Genomic DNA, 24,097 nt, shown 5'->3' with positions numbered 1-24,097 from the left:
TTCCGAGGCAACAGGAAGTGTAGACAGAGTCAGTGGATGGGAGGCTGGTTTGTGTGATGGACTGGGCTTCGTTCACAACCCTTTGTAGTTTCTTGATTTGATTTGATTTGATTTATTATTGTCACATGTATTAACATACAGTGAAAAGTATTGTTTCTTGCGCGCTATACAGACAAAACATATTAGGAAACGAGAGAGTGCAGTCATAGCTACGGTGTAGAGAAAGATCAACTTAATGCAAGGTAAGTTCATTCAGAAGTCTAATGGCAGCAGTAGGGAAGAAGCTGTTCTTGAGTTGGTTGGTATGTGACCTCAGGCTTTTGTATCTTTTTCCCGATGGAAGAAGTTGGAAGAGATAATGTCCAGATAATGTCCTTAGTTATGCTGGCTGCTTTGCCGAGGCAGCGGGAAGTGTAGGCAGAGTCAATGATTGGGAGGCTGGTTTGTTTGGTGGATTGGGCCACATTCATGACGTTTTGTTGTTCCTTGTGGTCTTGGGCAGGGCAGGAGCCATACCAAACTGTGATACAACCAGAAAGAATGCTTTCTATGGTGCATCTGTAAAAGTTGGTGAGAGTCGGAGCTGACATGCCAAATTTCCTTAGTCTTCTAAGAAAGTAGAGGCGTTGGTGGGCTTTCTTAATTATAGTGTCGGCATGGGGGGACCAGGACAGATTGTTGGTGATCTGGACACCTAAAAACTTGAAGCTCTCGACCCTTTCTTCTTCGTCCACGTTGATGTAGACAGGGGCATGTTCTCCTCTACGCTTCTTGAAGTCGATGACAATCTCCTTCATTCTGTTGACATTGAGGGAGAGATTATTGTTGCCGCACCAGTTCACCAGATTCTCTATCTCGTTCCTGTACTCTGTCTCGTCATTGTTTGAGATCTGACCCACTACGGTGCAGTCCCCTCCAATTCGATTGAAAATTGAATTGGAGAGGAATTTGGCTACACAGTCATAGGTGTATAAGGAGTATAGTAGGGGGCTGAGAACACAGCCTTGTGGGGCACTGGTGTTGAGGATGATCGTGGAGCAGTTGCTGTTGCCTATCCTTACTGATTGTGGTCTGTGAGTTAGGAAGTTCAGGATCTAGTCACAGAGGGAGGTGTTGAGGCCCAGGCCACAGAGCTTGGAGATGAGCTTTTGGGAATAATGGTGTTGAAGGCTGAGCTATAGTCAATAAATCGGAGTCTGATATAGGTGTCCTTGTTATCTAGGTGTTCCAGGATTGAGTGCAGTCTTGCAGTCTTGGGCAGAGCCAGAGCCATACCAAGCTGTGATACAACCAGAAAGAATGCTTTCTATGCTGTATCTGTAAAAGTTGGTGAAAGTTGTAACGGACATGCCAAATTTCCTTAGTCTCCTGGGAAAATAGAGGTGTTGGGCGGCCTTGACTATAGCATCGGCATGGGGAGACCAGGACAGGTTGTTGGTGATCTAGCCACCTAAAAACTTGAAGCACTTGCCCATTTCTACTTTGTCCCCATTGTCAAGCTGCTGAAGCAACAACAGGATTACATGCATGTTAGCCAGTGGGAGCAGCATCCGATAGACAGATCCCAGTCATCCCATAAACAGTGGAGCACATTAAAACTCATGATGACGGACAATTAAACAACAAACAGGAAAACTAAGAGGTAACAGGAAGGTGTGCCTCCTCAATGATGGCAGAGCCAGCACATCGACATCAACATTGAATGAAGACTGATCACAAACACACAACACCACAGTCTCCTACACTATAAAGGAAATGTCTAAATTTCCCTGCAGTCATCAATGATTGCCAACAATGAGGCATGTGTGCAGTTAGACCTCTGCCTAATCAAGAATCTAAAAAGGATAATGATACATACATGAATACAGTGGAGCAATATACTGTGTGATATTTATATGAGACAGTGAATTTTACAAAAGCACCCAAGCTATCTTTGTATTGTCAATTCTTGAGCTTTCTCTTCCTACCATTATATCTTGGTGCCAATCCAATATCAGCAGCTGTGGTGGGGACAGGCTGTTGAGTGTGACGTCCCGATGGCTGCAGTAACTGGCTTATGTCCTCTCCAGCCTACTTGGGGATGTCCCCCATGGGTACAGAGGCAACCTCCTCGATCATGCCTACTGGAGTCGAAGGGGTCAATGGCAGAGGGGAGAATAAGATCATAGAATCCCTACAGTGCAGAAGGAGGCCATTCAGCCCATCAAGTCTACACACACTCTCTGACAGAGTTCCTTTATCCAGACCCTATCCTCGTAACTCCATGTATTTACCCTGTTAATCCCCCTAACCTACACATCTTGGGGTACTAAGGGGCAATTTACCATGGCCAATCCACCGAGGCTGCACATCTTTGGATTGTGGGAGGAAACCAGAGCACCCGGAGGAAACCCACACAGACACGGGGAGAATGTGCAAACTCCACACAGGCAGTAAGCCAAGGCTGGAATTGAACCCGGGTCCCTGACTCTGAGAGGCAGCAGTGCGAAGCACTCTGCCACCGATGCCACTCACACTGTGGGTGATCTGAGAGGAAGGCCCTAGGGCAGCTAATGCATGCTTCTCTTCCATCTGGGTGACTGTCGCACCTCCCGGCTGCAGGAGGAATGTCAAAGTAGCTCATTCCCATTTTGCCTAACCACTGCTGCCTGGAGTCAATCGCTAGAGTGACTGAGTTCAAATCTGGGCACGTATGGGTTGATTGCTCCAAATGGCTCTCCAGCCCTTGGAGGGAGCCATGCGCTCACATGCCTGCCTGAGACATGGCAGAACTCATGACATGCAATGGTTTCTCTGTGGAAAGCTGCACATAATCTCTTGCATTTCCACTCCATGCCCCCCAGCCTCAGCTGCATTTTTAGAAGGGTTCTTGTGGCCACGGCCAGAGGCTTGTCGTCAGTGTGGGGCTCATTGGAGGTCTGTTCCGGGACCTCGGTTGTGACAGCTTTCTTCAGCTGTTGCGTCATGTCTATTATTCACCAGAAGGTGGCTGCCAATTCTAAATTCAGTCCATCTGTGGCCTCGGTGCAGCTGTGCTGTAAAAGTGCATGGGAGAAGCAGATGACATTGCATCCTCTGCATCATCAGTACCATGGTACCCAGAGATGGCTTATTCAGTCTCCAATGGCTGAGACCTGGGGTCTGTAGGGTTGTAAACCCTGTCAGAATGGCGCGAACTCTGTTGGAATTGGCATCCATCTCCTGGTGGCTTTTTAGAAGCAATCCAGGAAATTTTACACAGCAAAAGATTAACATTTACCCCGCTTTGCACAAGTCACCGGCAAAAGAATGATCAAATTGATGACGTAAGCATAAATTTCGGTTGATGAAAGATGTACATTTCCGAAACAATATAATTCACTTCAGTGCTTAGAAAATCTCAGACCAGGACATGTGACCGAGCGAACTCGACAACTGTCCGTCGGTGGTGAAGTGAATGTTTGTAGATGGGGTGTCAATCAAGCAGGCTGCTTTATCCTGGATGCATTGTGCTTCTTGGAGCTGCACTCATCCAGCCAAGTGGGGAGTATTCCATCGCACTCCTGACTTGCGCCTTGTAGATGGTGGACAGGTTTTGGGGAGTCAGGTGGTGAGTTATTCTCAATAGGATTCCTATCTTCTGATCTGATCTGGTAGCAAAGTATTAATATGGCTAGTCCAGTTCATAGATTATAGAATCCCTACAGTGCAGAAGGAGGCCGTTCAGCCCATTGAGTCTGCACCGACCACAATCCTACCCAGGCCCTATCCCCATAAACCCACATACTTACCCTCCTCATCTCCCTGACACTAAGGGGCAATTTATCATGGCCAATCAACCTAACCCGCACATCTTTGGACTGTGGGAGGAAACTGGAGCACCCGGAGGAAACCCATGCAGACACGGGGAGAATGTGCAAACTCCACACAGACAGTGACCCAAGCCGGGAATCGAACCTGGGTCCCTGGCGTTGTGAGGGAGTAGTGCTAACCACTGTGCCACCATGCCGCCCCGTTCAGTTACTGCTTTTATTTCCTGTGTTCATATATCTTTAATGGACGCCTTTGAACTTTTCAGAATCAGTTGGAATGTACAGGTACTCTCTCTCTCTGAGCTGCCATGATTATGGTCGGCTGAATGGCCACCTTTGCTATAACCATTCAATGATTCCAATAGAGACCAGATTTCTAAAGGTAAATTGTTGCAACATGACATTTTAAATGATTGGTGCAATTTTTATTATTCATGCATGAAAAATCATAATATTTTGGCAACACCAGCTTTATGTGCTGAGTGGCTTGAACTTGTCAATTTGGGCATGGTTGCTATTTTTAAAGTTTTTAACCTCTGTTCACTGATGAAGTTATTTCTCTTGCCAGGTTTAGTTTTTCACCACCCTCTGGCTTTGCAAACAGTATGATGGTGTCCTTTCTCTGACAATGTTCATCTGTTTCTATTATTGTTGCTGCTCGAATGTCTTGCTTCGGATCGCGCTGTGAGCTTAGGGGCTCTGCGGCAAACTGGTCACTGGCTTCTTTTCTGTCAGAGCTAATCTTGCTCAAGAACTCGTAGAGAATAAGGCTGTATCAGATCAGCGGCAGAATGTTCTTATCATATTTATACAGTTACTGCAAATATGTATATAATTAAACTCAATGGCGAGCTTTTATCTTGAGAGAGATTATAATGTTATTATCGTGCAGTAATTGTGAGCTCTTCCTGCTTGCAAAGCATGCAATGGGACAGTGTAATCTCGGTCTTTAGCTTTACTGGCCTACAGGGATTACCTATGAATTGAGTTCTTGTTTGTGATTATGTATTCCAAATGCCATTATGAAAATAATAAAATTAAATCGTATTCGGACAATGCTGTTTCCTCCTGTACATTTTAAACACAAGAGTATTTGAGAGTGCACGGTGGCACAGTGGTTAGCATTGCTGCCTCACACACAGCACTAGAGACCCAGGTTCCATTCCGGCCTTGGGTAACTGTATGGAGTTTTCACGTTCTCCCCATGTCTGCGTGGGTTTCCTCCATGGGCTCCGGTTTCCACCCACACTCCAAAGATATGCAGGTTAGATGGATTGGCCATGATAAATTGCCCTTAGTGTCCAGAAATGTGTAGACTAGGTCGATTGGCCATGGATTCACCATGAATTTATGGGGATTGGGGGGTGCGGTGGGGCGGTGGGCCTGGGTAAGATGCTCTTTCGGTGAGTCGCCACAGACTCGATAGGCCGAATGGCCTCCTTCTGCACTATAGAGATTCTATAGTTCTGTGCTGCAGTCCATACATTAATGCAGGGATGAACAGCAAGATTGTTATTCTTGTCCCTTTACGTCGACATTTTGTGGGTCTTGGTAAATGCAAATTGATGCAGGCGTTAAATAGAAAATGTTGGTGATCTCATGAGGGAAAACAGTTTGGAGATATTCATGTGCTTGTGGGGAGGTGGACTTCATGGAAATTTGATTTAAAAAATCAATAAATACCTCAGTAAGCCTGTCGTTTAAACTGTGCACCTTCATCTTTAATGCGCTGTTGCCCTCATTCACCTTCCCGGCAAGTTCCAATGTATTATATAACTCCTAGCTTTGTTGCTGTCTTTCCTAATAAAGGCCAGTTTGAATTCTCTGATCTGTCATTGCTTTGCTCCTAGCATTGCAATGGCCCGAGCCAAAGTTTGAACTCTATATTTTCAGTGCGCACGGTCAGTGTGTGTAATTTCTTTTTGTTCTTGTCAAATGTTTCCAGAATGTTTGAACGTGTTATTTCCTCCATTGCCATGCTTATGTTGTCCCGATCCGTGGCACTGCTCCTGAGCTCCTCCACTTGCACCTATCCGAACACATCCAGTGCTTTTCTTTGCTATCCTGCAACACCAACTCTGGAGTTCAGGGATCTAATCCTCGGACCCACCTCAAAGCCCCACTCCCAATCCCCCATCACCCTGATCTACGTAGCATCTTAGTAGCATCACCTTCAGGCAGTGGACCAGCCTTCATATCCATGCAGCAGACTTCCAGCTGTGCACTTTTATGATTGTGCTTGATCCTATGGCTACTTTCAGAATATTAGAAACTCCACTTCCTTACTTGTGACTCCAGCGTTTTAACAGCGGAGCGAGACATGGATAACATTACATCCATGATCAACTTTGCTTATTTCTGCCTCTGCTGAATCTTTATTCTCTAATATCTTCCATCCAGGCCTTTGGACTTTACAAACTTTCAAACTGGCCCAAGATCAATCACTTGTGTCCTACCTTGTGCTACCTCCTTCTCGAAACCTCTTCCACATCCTCATTTGAAATCCTTTGTTTAAACCACGTTTTCTGACCAAGTGTTCAGCTCTCTACTTGCATAGCTTGGCAGCTATTCTTCCTGTTGATTTTGTTTTCTCCCTGATCCTCCTCCTCCTCAAAATGTATTTTCTTTGTTAAGGTGCTTGATTTGTGCAAGCTGAGTTTTTCATGTATGGAGAAAAATATATGCGTTTTCCCCCTTTTTCATTCTGTCTTATTTTTTCCTTGACCCATTTTGCCTTTCTAAAGATCATCTTATAAGTGAACTTGCACAGAAATCTTAGACCATAAGACATTGGAGCAGAATTAGGCCACTCGGCCCATCGAGTCTGCTCTGCCATTCCATCATGGCTGATTTATTTCTCATCCCCATAACCCCTGACCCCCTTATTAATTAAGAACCTATCTATCACTGTCTTAAAGACACTCAATGACCTGGCCTCCACAGCCTTCTGCGGCAAAGAGTTCCACAGATTCACCACTCTCTGGCTGAAGAAATTCCTCCTCATCTCTGTTTTAAAGGATCATCCCTTCAGCCTGAGGTTGTGCCCTCTGGTTCTAGTTTTTCCTACTTGTGGAAACATCCTCCCCACGTCCACTCTATCTTCGGGAGACAGTTGGAGATTTTGGGAGAATACTTGTCTATGCAGTGCTGCCTTCAGCAGTGCCAAAAATACTTTGTAAGTCAGAGGTTGTAGACCAATGTTCTGACACGTTTACGACACAGTTGGATTTTCTCAAAGCCTTGGTGTTGTAGTGGCCAACACCACCGAGCCCACCAGTCCCTACCACTCCACCCTGATTGATGCTTTTCCAGTCAGTAGTGGGAGAACCTGCTTATTTTCAGTGAGATTTATGTGATTTTCAACAAAATGGAATAGATACTGATCCATAGAGGAAGAGATTAGAGGGATGATCCATTAAACTAAGGCTCCATCTGCTAACTCAGGTGGATGTAAGAGATCCCATTCACTATTCATGAAATGACTATAGAATGAATGTCAGGTCATCCATATTGAAAGATCTCAAAGCCCTCGCCCTATTGCAGCAACCTATTGATTTTGAAATAAATCTAGAGTTGTTACCTCCAGTATTCTACTGACAAGTCCATCCTATCCTATCCAATGGTCACTCTGTGTAATTTAATGTCCTGAATTTGCCTTTTGCTAGTTTGAATTTGTCATCCTCTTGTGATGTTTCAGTGTTTAACATTTCTGTAGCGTTTAGTATTTTGTATGCCTCTGTAGGATTACCTCTCAAAACTTCTCAGTTTTTCCCCGCAAATTTGCATGGTGGGCGTAAGTGTTGACAAACCTACTCAGTGAATGCAGGGAAGATGGGGTTAGTGTTGGGAGGTGCAGGGGGGGAGGAGGAGTATAGGGTCAAATTTTGATTGTCTGGAGAGTTGGAGGAATTGCGTCGGAATCCTATTTAATGGGAGATTGGGGAGGTAGTGCCCACACCTCAAAAAAAAAGGAACTAAGTTCTGGACCTACTGCAGAGCCATGAGCACATAATCTGGGTAGACGTTCAGTGCAATATTGAAGGAATGATATGCTGTTTGCAAGTTCTTCCCATGTCCATGTGGGTTTCCTCCGGGTGCTTTGGTTTTGATTTGGTTTATTATTGTCACATGCATTGGTACACAGTGGAAAAGTATTGTTTCTTGTGCACTATACAGACAAAGCATATCGATCATAGAGTACATAGGGGAGAAGGAAAGGCGCGATGAAGAATGTAGTGTTACAAACATAGCTAGGATGCGGAGAAAGATAAGTGAATATAAGGTAGGTCAAAAGTCTGATGGCAGCAGGAAAGAAGCTGTTCTTGAGTAGGTTAGTACGTGATCTCAGATTTTTGTATCTTTTTCCAATGGAAGAAGGTGGAAGAGAGTATGTCCAGGTTGCGTGGTGTCCTTGATTATGCTGGCTGCTTTTCTGAGGCAGTGGGAAGTGTAGACAGAGTCAATGGATGGGAGGCTGGTTTGCGTGATGGACTGGGCTACGTTCACAACCCTTTGTAGTTCCTTGCGGTCTTGGTCAGAGCAAGAGCCATATCGAGCTGTGATGCATCTGGAAAGGATGCTTTCTATGGTACATCTGTAAAAATTTATGAGCGTCGTAGCGGACATGCCAAATTTCCTTAGCCTCCCACGGTTTTCTTCCCACAGTCTAAAGATGTGCAGGTTAGATAGATTGGCCACGCTAAATTGCCCCTTAGTGTCCAAAGATTAGGTGGATTAGTCATGGTAAATGTGTGGGGTTGCATGGATGGGGCAGAGGGGAGGGCTTGGGTGGGATACTCTTTCGGAGAGTGGGTGCAGATCGATGGGCCGGATGGCCTCTTTCTGCACTGTAGGGATTTTGTGGTACTATGGTGAGGTTGGATGAAATATTAAACCAAGTTCTTTTGGCTTGAGTGTAAAAGATCCCCTGCTGCTATTTGAAGTAAGGATGGAGTTTTGGTGTCTCAGTAGGTCACTGAAAGAGATTATCTGGTCATGTATCTCGTTAGTGTTTGTGGGTGCAATTGGCTGCCTCAATTCCTCACCTTACAACAGTGTAATTTCTTCCCAAAAGTACTTTGCAAAATTTGCTTTTGATACCACAGATATCAAAAACAATATTTCTGGAAAAACTGAGCAGTTGCCTTTTCTAACTCATTTCAATTAATACAAAATGTCCACATTGGAAACTTTAACTACTTTCTCTCCACAATTGGCGACTGACCTGTGTGTTCCCAGCATTTTCTGATTTTTGCTTCAGTTTCAGAAACTGCTGATTGTTGTCATTTATTTAAATGGAATAATATTTTGTGCAGCTTTATGATAAATGTAGAGAGTTGTTTCAGAGTTGCCTTTCATCAGGAAACAATCAATAGTTCATGCATAAATCCAATTAAGAACAGTCTACGTAACGTGCCGTCAATACAACTGACTGTTTTCCACAGATACAACAGGGAACATGCGTCTCTAGTGAGAGATAAATGATTCATGCGGACAAGCCAAACAGATTTGTTGGTTAATTGGCTCAGTGTTGTCACCATTGAGCAAACAAGTTCTTCATCTCACAATGAGTCCCTGCTGGTTGAATCATTGAGGGTACTGACTGACACTTTAAATCAGACACCGTTTAAATGCAAGGAAACAGGCAACTATTATGTCACAGCAGATATATTTACTAGATCATATATTAGTGGGAAAGAATTCATTTCTAAAAAATTATGTCAGACACACTGGGCGGGACTTTATGGTCTTGCTCGGGTGAGACCGGAAATTCCCGCCTGAGGTCAACAGAGATTTCCGTTGTCGGACCCTTGCCTGCGTCGATTCCCATGAAGGGGAAGGTGGTAGAGCTCCGGCCACTATTTCTGTACTAAATTTTATATAGAAAATTATAGTGCTTTTCTCCTCCCACGAGAGATTGAAAAGTAAAGTTTAAAGTTTATTAGTCACAAGTAAGGCTTATATTAACACTGCAATGAAGTTTACTGTGAAATTCTCCTAGTCACCACAGTCCGGCGCCTGTTCGGGTCAATGCACCTAACCAGCACGTCTTTCGGACTGTGGGAGGAAACCGGAGAACCCGGAGGAAACCCACACAGACACGGGGAGCACGTGCAAACTCCACACAGACAGTGACCCAAGCCGGGAATCGAACCCCGGTCCCTGGTGCTGTGAAGCAGCAGTGCTAACCACTGTGCTACCGTGCCGCTCTTTTTGCTGGGCCCTTTTTGGTGAATTACATTACCTGAGGTATCCAGAATTGGATGAGGAGAGTCAAAGGTTGTGACTTCTATAACTAGAGAGTCTTTTGTTGCTTTATGTGTCTTAATACTAAGATGGGGAGCTTTATGCCCAACAATGATGAATGCCCCGCATTCTCACCTGTGTGTTTTAATATCATTGAGCGTAAGTCAGAAAATGTTGTTTCTGAATGGGAAATAAGGCATCCTTCAACCTAATTACACTTGAGGAATGAATAGCTGATTAGAGGAGGATTGCAAATGTTACATCACTGCTTACAAAAAGGGAAAGTAATAACTCAGACCAGACAGCCTGACATGATGGTGGAGATTCTTTGGGGCAAAATTAATTGGCATTTGGAAAAATATGGGCTACTAAATGAGAAGTGAGAATGAATTTGTTAAGGGAGAGTCATTTTTAACTAACTTGACTGAGATCTTTGCGGAAGAAATGAGGGGGTTGATAACAAAGGTCAGATACACTGTCTTCCCTCATGGGGTGAAGGAGTAGTGAATATTTGAATCATTTTCTTGTATTTGTCTTAAGATCTTTCCAACTTTTTGCCTGGTGTAATATAGTTAATTTTTTTTTTGGTTTAATAAATGTTTTATTCTGTGTGTTAAAAGTTCACCAGCAGACTCCTGTGAATTTGTTCAGTAACTTACCTCCACAGTTTCCAAAATGTTAGGATCTATCAAGCCAAGATTTGTTCTGGGATCTGATTGTCCAGTCTTAACATCAGCTGGGGTTATAAGGATATAGATTGGTTGGAGACTTGGGCGGAGAGATGGCAGATGGAGTTTAATCTGGACAAATGTGAGGTAATGCATTTTAGAAGGTCTAATACAGATAGGAAATATACAGCAAATGGCAGAACCCTTAAGAATATTGATAGACAAAGGAATCTGGGTGTACAAGTACACAGGTCACTGAAAGAGGCAATGCAGGTGGAGAAGGTAGTCAAGAAGGCATACGGCATGCTTGCCTTCATTGGCCGGGGCATTGAGTTTAAAAAATGGCAAGTCATGTTGCAGCTTTATAGAACCTTGTTTAGGCCGCACTTGGAATAGAGTGTTCAATTCTGGTCCCCACACTACCAGAAGGATGTGGAGGCTTTGGAGAGGGTACAGAAAAGATTTACCAGGATGTTGCCTGGCATGGAGGGCATTAGCTATGAGGAGAGGTTGGAGAAACTTGGTTTGTCCTCACTGGAACAATGGAGGTTGAAGGGCGACCTGACAGAAGTCTACAAGATTATGAGAGGCATGGACAGAGTGGATAGTCAGAAGCTTTTTCCCAAGAGTCAATTACTAGGGGGCACAGGTTTAAGGTGTGAAGGGCAAGGTTTAAAGGAGATGTACGAGGCAGATTTTTTACACAGAGAGTAGTGGATGCCCGGAACTCGTTGCCGGAGGAGGTAGTGGAAGCGGATACAGTAGTGACTTTTAAGGGACGTCTTGACAAATACATGAATAGGATGCGAATAGAGGGATCTGTCCCCGGAAGGGTAGGGGGTTTTAGTTAAGTTGGGCAGCATGGTCGGTGCAGGCTTGGAGGGCCGAAGGGCCTGTTCCTGTGCTGTAATTTTCTTTGTTCTTTGTTCTATGACATTTGCTCTCCTCTAATCACCTGTTTTAAGCGTAATTAGGTGGAAGGATGTCTCATCTTCTCACTAAAAAAACACCATTTTCTGATTTACACTCAAAGATATTAGAAAAGACTCAGGTGAGCTGCAGTTTTGCATTGTTTCACTTTACTATTTCCTCAGTGCATGTGTGGCAGAACCAGTTCCAGCGTAGGGAGGTAAAAATAGACAACCTGCGGTTGTGCAGCCCTTTCCCAGCTGGTGCATGCACGGAAATCCCAAGGCCCATTGGGAACTTTAGTTCCTGAACTCTGAACTCCCGATCTAAACTCAAGTTGGGGTTTGTTACATGTTACCTATATGGACTTTCAAAATACTTTAGACAAAGCAGCATATTGACCTGGCAGCAAAAGTAAAACCCGTGGGATTAAAGGGGACAGTGGTAGCATGAATATAAAACTGACTTGAGATAAAAAGCTGCGATTAGTGTTGAGTGGTTGCTTTTTAGACTTAAAGGACATATGCAATGGTATTCCCCAGAGGCTGGTTTTAGGAACACTGTTTTAAATGTATGTTATTGACTTGTGCATTGTTTTAAAGTTTGCAGATAACACTAAACTTGGAAATGGAGTAAGTAGGGCAGAAGATAGTAATTGACATAGACGGGCTGGTGAATTTGACCAACATATGGCAGGTGAAATCTAACCCTGAGATTGTGAGGTGAAACATCTTGGTATGAACATTGAGGAGAGGCAATCGGAACTAAGTGATACAACTTTAAAAGGAGGTTTCGGGAACAGGGCAAGTTCACAAGTCCTGTTTAAAAGTATATGGAATCCGTTGCTTTTTTTAACAGAGGAATAGAGTGCAAAACCACAGTTATGGTAAAGCTTTACAGAACATTGGTTTATCATCGACTGGAGTATTGTGTTCTGTTCTGGGCACGCGTTTTAGGCAGAATATCAAGGTCTTGGACATTGTGCAGAGGTGATTTACTGGACTGGTAGCAGGGATGAGGAGTATAAATTATTGGAGACTGGGATTGTTCTGCTCAGCAGAGAAGGTTAAGAAGAGATTTGATAGAGGTCTTTGGAATCCTGATTTTGATAACATAAATAAAGAGAAACTTTCTGTTGGCCGGAAAGAATCAGAGGTGACGTGAGGAAACTTTTTAAAATGCAGTGAGTCATTATGATCAGGAATGTACTGCCTGAAAGGGTGATTGAAAACAGATTTGTTAGCAACATCCAAAAGAGAATTGGATAAATATTGAAGGGGAAACAATTGCAGAACAATTGGAACAGAGCAGGGGGCAGTGGGACTAATTGGATACCGAAGAGTTCACACTGGGCTGATGGGTCAAATAGTTTCAATTGGCATTGTGAAGAAAGATGCATGTTTTTTATTGAGTTATCCTGTGAAGCAGGCTTGTGAGTGCGTCAGTGTGTCGGCATCACGGTTTAGGACATAAAAGGGGCCTTGGTATGCAAAGCATGCACTCAGATAAGCTATGGGTAGAAATGTGCATTAGGAGATAAAGAAGGTTTATTGTCTTTAGTTGTTGAATTTTGAAGAAGAGTAAAAAAAGGGCAGGATTTTATGGCCTCGATCGACCTGAGACGGTAAAATCCCGCCCGAGGTCATTGGACCTTCACATTGTCCATCCCTCACCCGCTCTGATTCCCGTGGTGGTCCCGTGGTGGACGGAGTGGTAGAATTCCGGCGAAAGTGTTTACAACTTAGAAAACATCATGAATAAATAAGGCAAGATTATTCAATTTTATTTGACCTGGAAGTGGGGGTAATAAAGATATTTTGGCTGCAATTCTCCCATCCCGCTGCACTGATTTTTTAGCGCAGCAGGCCGGGAGATTCAAGCGCCGGCCGAATTGCACAATTTATGCTGAGTGTCCGGCCCTGAGCCCTACCGGAAATCGGCACGGAGCTGCAGCGAGTAATTTGAATATCATCTAAATGGCATTAGCGGGCCCGGGACTGAAATCTCTGAGCCCGTTAGCCTCTTCTCCCCACCAGGAGTATTTCACTCCAGCGGGGACTACTATAGCCCCCTTCTAATGGGGAGCTGTTGGCCGGACCCCGCTGGAATGAAGAGGGGGAGGGGTGACTGAGGACCCCCCAGAAGGTTGGGTACTAGCCTGGGCCCTCTGGCACTGCCCAAAGGGCAAAGTGCTGATTTCTAGGTGGCACCTTGGCACTGCCTACTGGGCATGGGGTAGTGCTAAGGGTGCAGGGCCTAATGGGCACGGGGCCTCTGGGGGCGATTGATGGGGGTGGGGGTTCCCACTGCCACTCTGCTGTTGGGATCGGTGGGACAGGGAAGGAGGCCAGCGATCGGGGCTGGCCGCTGGGTTGGGGAGGGTGGGGCTGTAGTGGGGCGTCAGCCCAATCTGGCTGACCAGCAATCGGGAGGCCGGCAGACAGTGCAGTGGCCCGCTCAGCGCAATGCTGCCGGCCTCTTCAGCAGGGTTAGGTCCTGCCCACTGATTTTTAATGGGATTTATGCTGAGGCACTCTGCAGCGCACAGTGCGGGAGATTCATTTTTAAACTCTCGCTGAAAAAATCAGCATGATTTACTCCGGTTCTCACGCGAATTCGACACTTAGAATTTTTTGGGGAGAATCGTCCCATTGATATTCTGGGAAGGTGATGTTTCAAATAAATACTAAGGTTAATGGAATAAAGATGAAACAAAATAAAGACTAATGAAGGAGTGCTGTTAGTGGGAGTGGCTGTGTAAGAACTCTTGGAGGGCTGCTCTGTGCTGGGGGAAGAACTGTGAAGAAGAAATCACTTGTCTTTCTGTTTGAGCATGCCATGTTTCCTGTTGCACTTGTTCTGCTGCCTAGTCAATGCGCCCATCCATTTCTGTAGATGAAAGGAAGGCTCTGATATTAAATTGGGCTGCTTCTGCAAAGCTTATCCATTCATTGTGCGCTGCAGTGTGTGTACACCTTCGTTACTAAATGCTGCCTCGAGTATAATGGACAGTACAGAGAGTGGTTCTGTGTAACGGCACTTCTTTTTCTTTTACTCATTCTTTTCAAGGCTAATTCAGAAAGAAATCTTTGAATGTGACTTCCTCAACTACTGACGTAATTGATTACTTTAGTAACCTTGGTTCCGTTTCTTTTTATCTGCAGCACAAAAGCCGTCATCCGTTTCCATACCCCATTCATTGTGGAGCACTATAAACGTCTGTGCCAGCTTCGAGAGCAGCTTATCCTCGACTGCAGTGCAGAGTGGCTGAAGTTGCTGGAGTATGTCATGGCTATCAAGTCTGAATTGAAACTGCGTGTGGTAGAAGCTAGATAATAGAAATGGAACATTAAATTGCAACATTGATCAACTCCATCTACTTTTTAAAAAATGGCTAATTTGAGATCCCAAACGTATTGCTGATGCTTTGTGTTTCTGCTGCTTATGCAGCGTTATGAAGCTAGGCATTCAGTAAGCAAATCTAGAGAAATTAGCACTTCAGGCACTGAATACTTGCAGCTTATAGATAATTCACAAACAGTTATAATACTGGCTTATACACAGCAGCTCATTTCATAATGGGGGGAAAAAAAGGTTTTGGTTGGAAATTAATCATCAGAAATATTCGACCAGTTACGTGAATGATCGCATTATTAGTAACTGGAATGAGCTGTTATTAGCAAATTTATTGTCAGGGATTGTTAGCCGAACAATGCATGCTGAAGAAGCTCGTTTTACTAGTTTTGGTTTAAGGGCAGCGTCATGGTATTGCAGTTTGAGGTACAAATGTATAGACTGTTTTTTTTATTTGTCTGCATCAGTTGATGTGAGGGTAGTCTGCCCCTTTGACGTGGGTGATTTGGGGCATGAGAGAAATCATGAAGATGCATGCCTTCGCAACCCTAACCCTAATGCTGTAAATATCCACCAATGTCTTCAGTTTAGCCTGAATTGGGTTGGTGTCGTTATGATTTCGTAAAGGATTCTGCTCGTCCCATTAGTCCAAAAGTACACTTCAAAAGTATCAATTTGAAGAGATTTTGACGTCTCTGTAAATTTGCCATGATTGTTCTTGAGCTTTGTTTATAAACACACAACACAGGATTATCATCACCAGCATGACTACATCATCTAAGTTGTTAAAATATAATAATTTAGGTAAAGCAAAAATGCTCAGTTCTTCCAGACTGGAGTGATTGACTTCCCTCCTCCTGAAATATCAGCAGTGATATAAATATTTATTGAAAAGGATCATGAAAACATTATGGCGACACAACATAGCAGCGGTTATTTGGCCATTTAGGTAAGCCTTTAAAGAAATATGTAATTATGTCACCAGGACACTAGACTGTACAGCCTTGTGAATGAATCCACCATTTCTTTTTCCATTATTCTAACATGTATCAATCATTGTTTTTATGATGGGTGCTTCCTGATGGTCCTGAACTTGCTCTTTGGTAGTTTGTATCCAGACTCCTCTTTGCAAAAGTTATAGCCTCATGTGAACTTGTCCAATGGATTAATCTTTTCAATTCTGCTTGGCTTTTCATACATTAGTGACCTCCTCGTCTTGTATTTCACTTGTTCTAAGGCTGAAACGTTCAGGTTGGTAGAAATGGGATTTTATTGCTCGTGTAGTACATGTGTAAAATGACGCTGCACTTTTGTTACCTCTTTGTAACATTGATGCTCGAGCATTAAATTAGTGACAGCACAGCTGACGCTTGTAAATGGTCAAGTTCTGCAAATGTTTGAGAGTGGATATTTGGAAATAAATTATACAAACTAAAAAAAAAAGGGAAGCAGCCACTTAGGAAGGCAGGGAGAACAGAAAATAACTGTGGCATCTTCCATACCCTAGATTTTAAAGTTCTCTATTACACCACTACATAATGATGCATTCAGCAGTGAAGCACGCCACTTATCTCCAAGAATGTCCATAATGAATAAAGGTCAGTGTTGACCAGGATGCCAGACTTCCTGAAGAATTAATGTTCTTTGAATAGTGGCACGAGATGGGTTTTTTTCCACCGTAATAGTCAAATTTAAATTCCCATCAGAGAAACAACAGCTCTGACGACCGCAAAAATGTTTCTTTCCAAGCGCTGCGGAATTTTAAAAATGTTAAAAACTGGAATTAAGATTGAAAGAAAAGAAAACAAATGGTGTTTTTTCAGTTAATTGTCCAATTGAAAAATCTTAATGATATTTCAAGGTTGAGCAAAAATCATTCAATTGTCGTCTTTAAACATTTGCAAAATCCAGTAGGCTCTTGTATAGGATGGTTTTACAGAATCACAGAATTGTTACAGTGCAGAAGGAGGTCATTTGGCTCATCGTATCTGTGTCAGCTCTTCGAATGCGCAATTCAATTAGTGCCCTTCTCCTGCCTTCTGCTCATAACCCTGCACGTCCTTCCTTTTCAGATAATTCCCTTTTGAATGCCTCAATTGAACCTTCCCCCAGCAAGCTCTCAGGCAGTGTATTCCAGGCCTTAACCACTCGCTGTGTGAAAAAGTTATTTTTCTTCTTCGGCCAGTTATTTTGAATCTGTACCCCCTCGTTCTCGATCTTTCCAAGAGTGGGAACAGTGTCTCCCTATCAGCTCTGTCCACAATCCTCATGATTTTGAATACCTCCATCAAATCTCCTCTCAGCCCTCTCTTCTCCAAGGAAAACAGTCCCAACTTCGCCAATCTACCTTTATAACTGAAATTTCTCATCCCTGGAACCATTCACATGAATCTTTTCTGCACTCCCTCCAATGCCTTCATATCCTTCCTGAAATGCAGTGCCCACACCTGAATGCAGTACTGCAGCTGAGGTTGAACTCATGTTTTTCACAAGCTCAACATAACCTCATTGCTCTCGTACTCTATGCTCCTATTAATAAAGCGCAGGATACTGGACTCTCTATTAATCACTCTTGCAACCTATCCTGCCATTTTCAATGACGTGTATACATATACACTCAGGTTTCTCTTATCCTACAACCAAATTGTACCCTTTTATATTGTCTCTCTGCATTCTTCCTGCCAAATTGAATCGCTTCACATTTCTCTGCATTGATCTTTATCTGCCACCTGCCCGTCCATTCCACCAATTTCATGCTGCGATTTTCCCTTTTATTCCATAGGCTATAATGTTGCTCACATTGTTTTGTGGCCTTATATCAAATACCTTTTAGAAATCCAAGTACATTACAGCAACAGCATCACCCACATCAACCCTCTCTACCTCCTCAAAAAGCTCCAAGTTAGTCAAACACAACTTTCCCATGAGAAATGTTAGCTGACTTTCCTTAATGAATCCACATTTTTCCATGTGACTACTAATTTTGTCCGGAATTATTGATTCTAGAAATTTCTCCAGCACTAAAGTTAAAATGACTGCTCTGCGTCTCTTGGGCTTATCTTTACATCCTTGTTCAAATAAAGTGTGTAAACGTTTGCAATTCTCCAGTTGGCTGGCATCAAGACTAAGAAAGATTGAAAAATTATGGCCAGTGCTTCCGTAGTTTCCACTCTCACTTCCCTCAGTATTTTGCGATGCATCTCATCCAGCCCCTGTGCCTTATAGACAACCTATGCAATACCTCCTTATCAAATTTTAAACCCATCTAGTTTCACCATGACCTGGATAGCATCTTCTTCCTTGCTAAAGGCAGATGCAATATCTCAGCTTTGCTCTCCATGTGTAAATCCCTTTTATGGTGCCTAATTAGCCCTACTCTTTTTACCACCCTTTTATGTACCAATGGAAAATTTTGTGGCTCCATTTTATGCGAATCTCCTCTTTGCTTCTCTCATTTGCTTTTTCATCTCCCCTCTGAACCTTCTATATTCAGCTTGTTTTAAATTGTATACCAGGATATATGAATGGTTAGTAACTTGTTTGAGGAATATTTATTGTGCTTTGGTAACTGATTTTCTCTTGATATGTTGTCATTCTGTTCATCTACAGTCAGTTTGGCGAACACTATTATGGAATAAGAACTGCAATCAGTCACCTGGCAACCATTGACTGCATCTTTTCATTGGCAGCAGTTGCTAAGCAAGGAGGATATACCAGGTAATAAAAACTAATTTATAATCTTGTTGTTGTCTCTTTCTGCTATTCATTTAATTTTTGAGGTTTTGTTTAATTTTTCTTCTCATTGCAGTTCTAGCTGACATTTGCCCACTCGTACTTTCCTTTGCAGTTTCTGCTCTAGGAAGGGAAAAAATACTTGCCTTTATATAATGCCTTTCACAGCCTGATGATGCCCTCCCTATACACTTCATAGCCAACAAAGTAGTAGAAATGTCGGCCGGAATTTTACTGACACGCCCGCCCCGGAATTGAGGCTGGCAGAATGGAATTCTCTGTTGGCCTCGGGCAGGATTCGGGCGAGGTTCGTAAAATTCAGGCCGTAGGCGCTGTTGCAATATGGAGAAATGTGTGAGTCAATGTTGTGCACAGCAAGATTCCACAAGCAGCAATGGAATAAATGGCCAGATATTCTGCTTTAATTAGATTGATTGAGAGCCAGGACATCAGGAGCACATTTTGGAATGCTGGCATGGGATCTTTTAGTTCAGCTAAGAGGAAAGATGGAACCTTAGTTTAACATGTGATCTAAATGATAGCATTTCAGCAAAACCTTTTCATTACTCCACTGAAATGTCAGCCTGGATAATTTGCTTATGTCCCTGGAGTGGGGCTTGAATTCACACCCTTTTGGTTTCATCCCTGAATAAATCTGTTTGATTTTAGTCCATTATGAAATGTGCATTTCTTCCGAATAGTATGTTATTTCACAGTGGCACTTGGTATTTGATAATGGTATATTGTAGTTTTACATTCAACTTAATCGTCCACAATCCCTATGGTTGTAGATAATTGTGTACGATGCTGTGTGATTAGCTTCCTGTTGCTAATTTGATAAAAGAATAACATTGAAAAGTTTGTTTGTTGTTGAGAACATAAGGAATAAACTAATCAAATCTGCTCCACCATTCAATAAGGTCATGTGAAATCAGCCCCACTTTCCTCATAATCCTTAATTCCTTTCGTATCCAAAAATCTAAGGTTCTCAGCCTTGAATATGTTAATTGACTGAGCATCCACAGCTGTCTGGGATAGAGAATTCCAAAGATTCTTCTCCATTGTAAGTGGCTGACCCCTTATCCTGAGATTATGATCCACTAGTTCTATATAAAGCATTTTCGGAACATTTTGTGTCCTGAACCTTTCCAAAATGTACACTTATTCAGTTGTACAGGTTCTGCAAAAGTAGGAATAGTTTTAGCTAGACAAACATCTTTGGTGCACCTAGCCCATTTGGTGACTAATACATGTCTAGTTTCTTCTTGAAATACATTCCATTTTCTTAATCCACCACCCATGCTGTTCGTGCTACAGACACCTGCACTCAACTAAGAGGCAAAAAAACATTGGTGGGGATGGTATACAGACAACCAAGCTGCAGTGGTAACGTTGGGAAAAGCATTAGACAAGAAATCAGAGATGCATGTGTTCAAGGGACATCTGTGATTATGGGTGACTTTAATCTGCATATAGGTTGGGAGAGTCAAATTAGTCACAGTACAATAGAGGAGGAATTTCTGGAGTGCATACAGGATGGTTTTCTGGAGCAATAGGTTGAGGAACCAACAAGGGAGCAGGCCATATTGGACTGTGTGCTGTGCAATGAGAAAGGATTAGTTGGCAATCCAGTTGTTTTGGGGAAGTTGTTCATAGAGTCAGCATGGTTTTGTGAGAGGGAGGTCATGCCTCACTAACCTGGTGGAGTTTTTTGAAGAAGTGACTAGAATGGTTGACAAGGGAAGGGCCGTGGATGTCGTCTATATGGACTTTAGTAAAGCGTTTGACAAAGTCCCTCATGGTAGGTTTGTGCAAAAGGTTGGATCTCATGGGATAAAGGGGAAGGTGGCTAGATAGGTGGAGAACTGGCTTGGTCACAGAAAGAAGTCTCACAACACCAGGTTAAAGTCCAACAGGTTTATTTGGTAGCAAATACCATAAGCTTTCGGAGCACAGCTCCTTCGTCAGATGGAGTGGTTATCTGTTCTCAAACAGTGCAAACAGACACACAAATCAAATTACAGAATACTGATTAGAATGCAAATCTCTACAGCCAGCCAGGTCTTAAATGTACAGACAATGTGGGTGGAGGGAGCATTCAACACAGGTTAAAGAGATGTGTATTGTCTCCAGACAGAACAGCTGGTGAAATTCTGCAAGCCCAGGAGCATCTCCACATCTTGGTCACAGAAGACAGAGGGTGGTAGTGGAAGGGTCTTTTTCCAACTGGATGCCTGTGACTAGTGGTGTTCCGCAGGGCTCTGTATTGGAACCTCTGCTGTTTATGATTTATATAAATGATCTGGAAGAAGGTGTAACTGGGATGATCAGTAAGTTTGCGGACGACATGAAAATGGCTGGACTTGCAGATAGTGAGGAACATTGTCAGAGACTACAGAAGGATATAGATAGGCTGGAAATTTGGGCAAAGAAATGGCAGATGGAGTTCAATCCAGTTAAATGTGAAGTGATGCATTTTGGTAGAACTAACGTAGAGGGGCGCTATACGATAAATGGCAGAACCATAAAGGGTGTAGATACGCAGAGGGACCTGGGTGTGCAAGTCCACAGATCCTTGAAGGTGACGTCACAAGTGGAGAAGGTAGTGAATAAGGCATATGGCATGCTTGCCTTTATAGGATGGGGCATAGAGTATAAAAGTTGGGGTCTGATGTTGCAGTTGTATAGAACGTTGGTTCGGCCGCATTTGGAATACTGCGCCCAGTTCTGGTTGCCACACTACCAGAAGGACGTGGAGGCTTTAGAGAGAGTGCAGAGGAGGTTTACCAGGATGTTGCCTGGTATGGAAGGGCTTAGTTATGAGGAGAGATTGGGTAAACTGGGGTTGTTCTCACTGGAAAGACGGAGGATGAGGGGTGATCTAATAGTGGTGTATAAAATTATGAAAGGCATAGATAGGGTGAACGGTGGGAAGCTTTTTCCCAGGTTGGTGGTGACGTTCACGAGGGGTCATAGGTTTAAGGTGAGGGGGGGGAGGTTGAACACAGATATCAGAAGGACGTATTTTACAGAGGGTGGTGGGGGCCTGGAATGCGCTACCGGGCAAGGTGGTGGAGGCGGACACACTGGGAACATTTAAGACTTATCTAGGTAGCCACATGAACGGAGTGGGAATGGAGGGATACAAAAGAATGGTCTAGTTTGGACCAGGGAGCGGCGCGGGCTTGGAGGGCCGAAGGGCCTGTTCCTGTGCTGTATTGTTCTTTGTTCTTTGTGAGAGAACCCTTGGGGGCGAGTGACCATGTTATGGTGGAATTCTTTGTCAAGGTGGATAGTGACGTAGTTGATTCTGAGACCAGGGTCCTGAATCTCAGTAACGATAACTGATGGTATGAGGCATGAATTGGCCATGATGGACTGGGAAACATTACTGAAAGGAAAGACAATGGACAGGCAATGGCAGGCATTTAAAGAATAAATAGGTGAACTCCAGAAGTTGTTCATTCCTGTTTGGCACAAAAGTGGTAATGGAATTGTGGCCAAACCATGGCTTGCACGGGAAATTAGAGATAGTATCAGATTCAAGGAAGAAGCACACAAACTGGCAAGAAAAAGCAATAGGGCTGTTTAAAAAGGGCTGCAGGGAAAAGCCTGGGAACTACAGGCCAGTGAGCCTGACATCTGTGGTGGATAAATTGTTGGAAGGTATTTTGAGAAACAGGATCTACAGGCATTTAGAGATGCAAGGACTGGTTAGGGACAGTCATCATGTCTTTGTGAGTGGAAAATCATGTCTCACAAATTTGACTGAGTTTTTTGAAGGGGTAACCAAGAAGGTAGATGAGGGCAGTGCAGTTGATGTTGTCTACATGGACTTTAGCAAGGCCTTTGACAAGGTGCCACATGGGAGGTTGTTGCATAAGGTTAAATCTCACGGGATCCAGGGTGAAGTAGCTAAATGGATACAAAATTGGCTTCTTGCCAGAAGGTGGTTGCAGAGGGTTGTTTTTCAAACTGGAGGCCTGTGACCAGCGGTGTGCCTCACGGATCAGTGCCAGGCCCACTGTTATTTGTCATTTATATTAATGATTTGGATGAGAATGTTGGAGGCATGGTTAGTAAGTTTGCAGATGACACCAAGATTGGTGGCATAACGGACAGTGAAGAAGGTTATCTAGGATTGCAACGGGGTCCTGATCAATTGGGCCAGTGGGCTGACGAATCGCAGATGGAGTTTAATTTAGATAATTGCGAGGTGATGCATTTTGGTAAGTTGAACCAGGGCAGGACTTATTCAGTTAATGGTAGGGCGTTGGGGAGAGTTACAGAACAAAGAGATCTAGGGGTACATGTTCATAGCTCCTTGAAAGTGGAGTCACAGGTGAACAGAGTGGTGAAGAAGGCATTCAACATGCTTGGTTTCATTGGTCAGAACATTGAATACGGGAATTGGGATGTCTTGTTGAAGTTGTACAAGACATTGGTAAGGCCACACTTGGAGTACTGTGTACCCTATTCTGGTCACCCTATTATAGAAAGGATATTATTAAAGTAGAAAGAATGCAGAAAAGATTTACTAGGATGCTACCAGGACTTTATGGTTTGAGTTATAAGGAGAGGCTGGATAGACTGGGACTTTTTTCTCTAGAGCGTAGAAGGCTGAGGGGTGATCTTATAGAGGTCTATAAAATAATGAGGGGCATAGACAAGGTAGATAGTCAATATCATTTCCCAAAGGTAGGGGAGTCTAAAACTAGAGGGCATAGGTTTAAGGTGAGAGGGCAGAGATACAAAAGTGTCCGTAGGGGCAATTTTTTCCCACAGAGGGTGGTGAGTGTCTGGAACAAGCTGCCAGAGGTAGTAGTAGAGGCGGGTACAATTTTGTCTTTTAAAAAACATTTAGACAGTTACATGGGTACGATGGGTATCGAGGGATATGGGCCAAATGTGGGCAATTGGGATTAGCTTCAGCGTTTATAAGAAAGGGCGACATGGACAAGTTGGGCCGAAGGGCCTGTTTCCATGCTGTAAACCTCTATGACTCTGACTATGGCTGAGCATTGGGAGTGGTTTATTTTTCCCTTTTTAATCAACCACTTGGTCCTCCTTCGCTGAATTTTAGAGTATGAAAGTAAGCTAGCTGGGATCATAAAAACATAAAAAAGTTTCTATAGATATGTAAACAGAAAAAGATTGACAAAAACAAATGTAGGTCTCTTACAGTCGGAAACGGGAGAATTCATAACGGGGAATAAAGAAATGGCTGAGGAATTAAATTTGTATTTTGCTTCAGTCTTCACAAAGAAAGACATAAATAATGTGCCAGAAGTGCTGAGAGATATGTGTTTTAGTGAGGAGCTGAAGAAAATCAGCATTAATAGAGAAATAGTTTTGGAGAAATTGATGGGATTGAAGGTGGATAAATCTCCAGGTCCT

General features: G+C 43.3%; 1 protein-coding gene across 1 annotated transcript in view; it reads left to right on the top strand.

The window, feature by feature from the left end:
- Window positions 1-24,097, top strand: part of msh3 (mutS homolog 3 (E. coli)) — a 278,450-nt gene that overhangs the window by 124,464 nt on the left and 129,889 nt on the right. Inside the window, exons 16-17 of the mRNA XM_078213881.1 lie at window positions 14,779-14,895; window positions 18,578-18,685. Of these exons, the coding sequence (XP_078070007.1) occupies window positions 14,779-14,895; window positions 18,578-18,685 (225 nt within the window). The remainder of the gene's footprint in view (window positions 1-14,778; window positions 14,896-18,577; window positions 18,686-24,097) is intronic.

Source organism: Mustelus asterias, chromosome 6, assembly GCF_964213995.1.
Source record: "Mustelus asterias chromosome 6, sMusAst1.hap1.1, whole genome shotgun sequence".
NCBI classification, from domain to species: Eukaryota; Metazoa; Chordata; class Chondrichthyes; order Carcharhiniformes; family Triakidae; genus Mustelus; species Mustelus asterias.
Note: the sequence above shows the minus strand (reverse complement) of the source record. Positions and strands in the feature narration are given on the sequence as shown.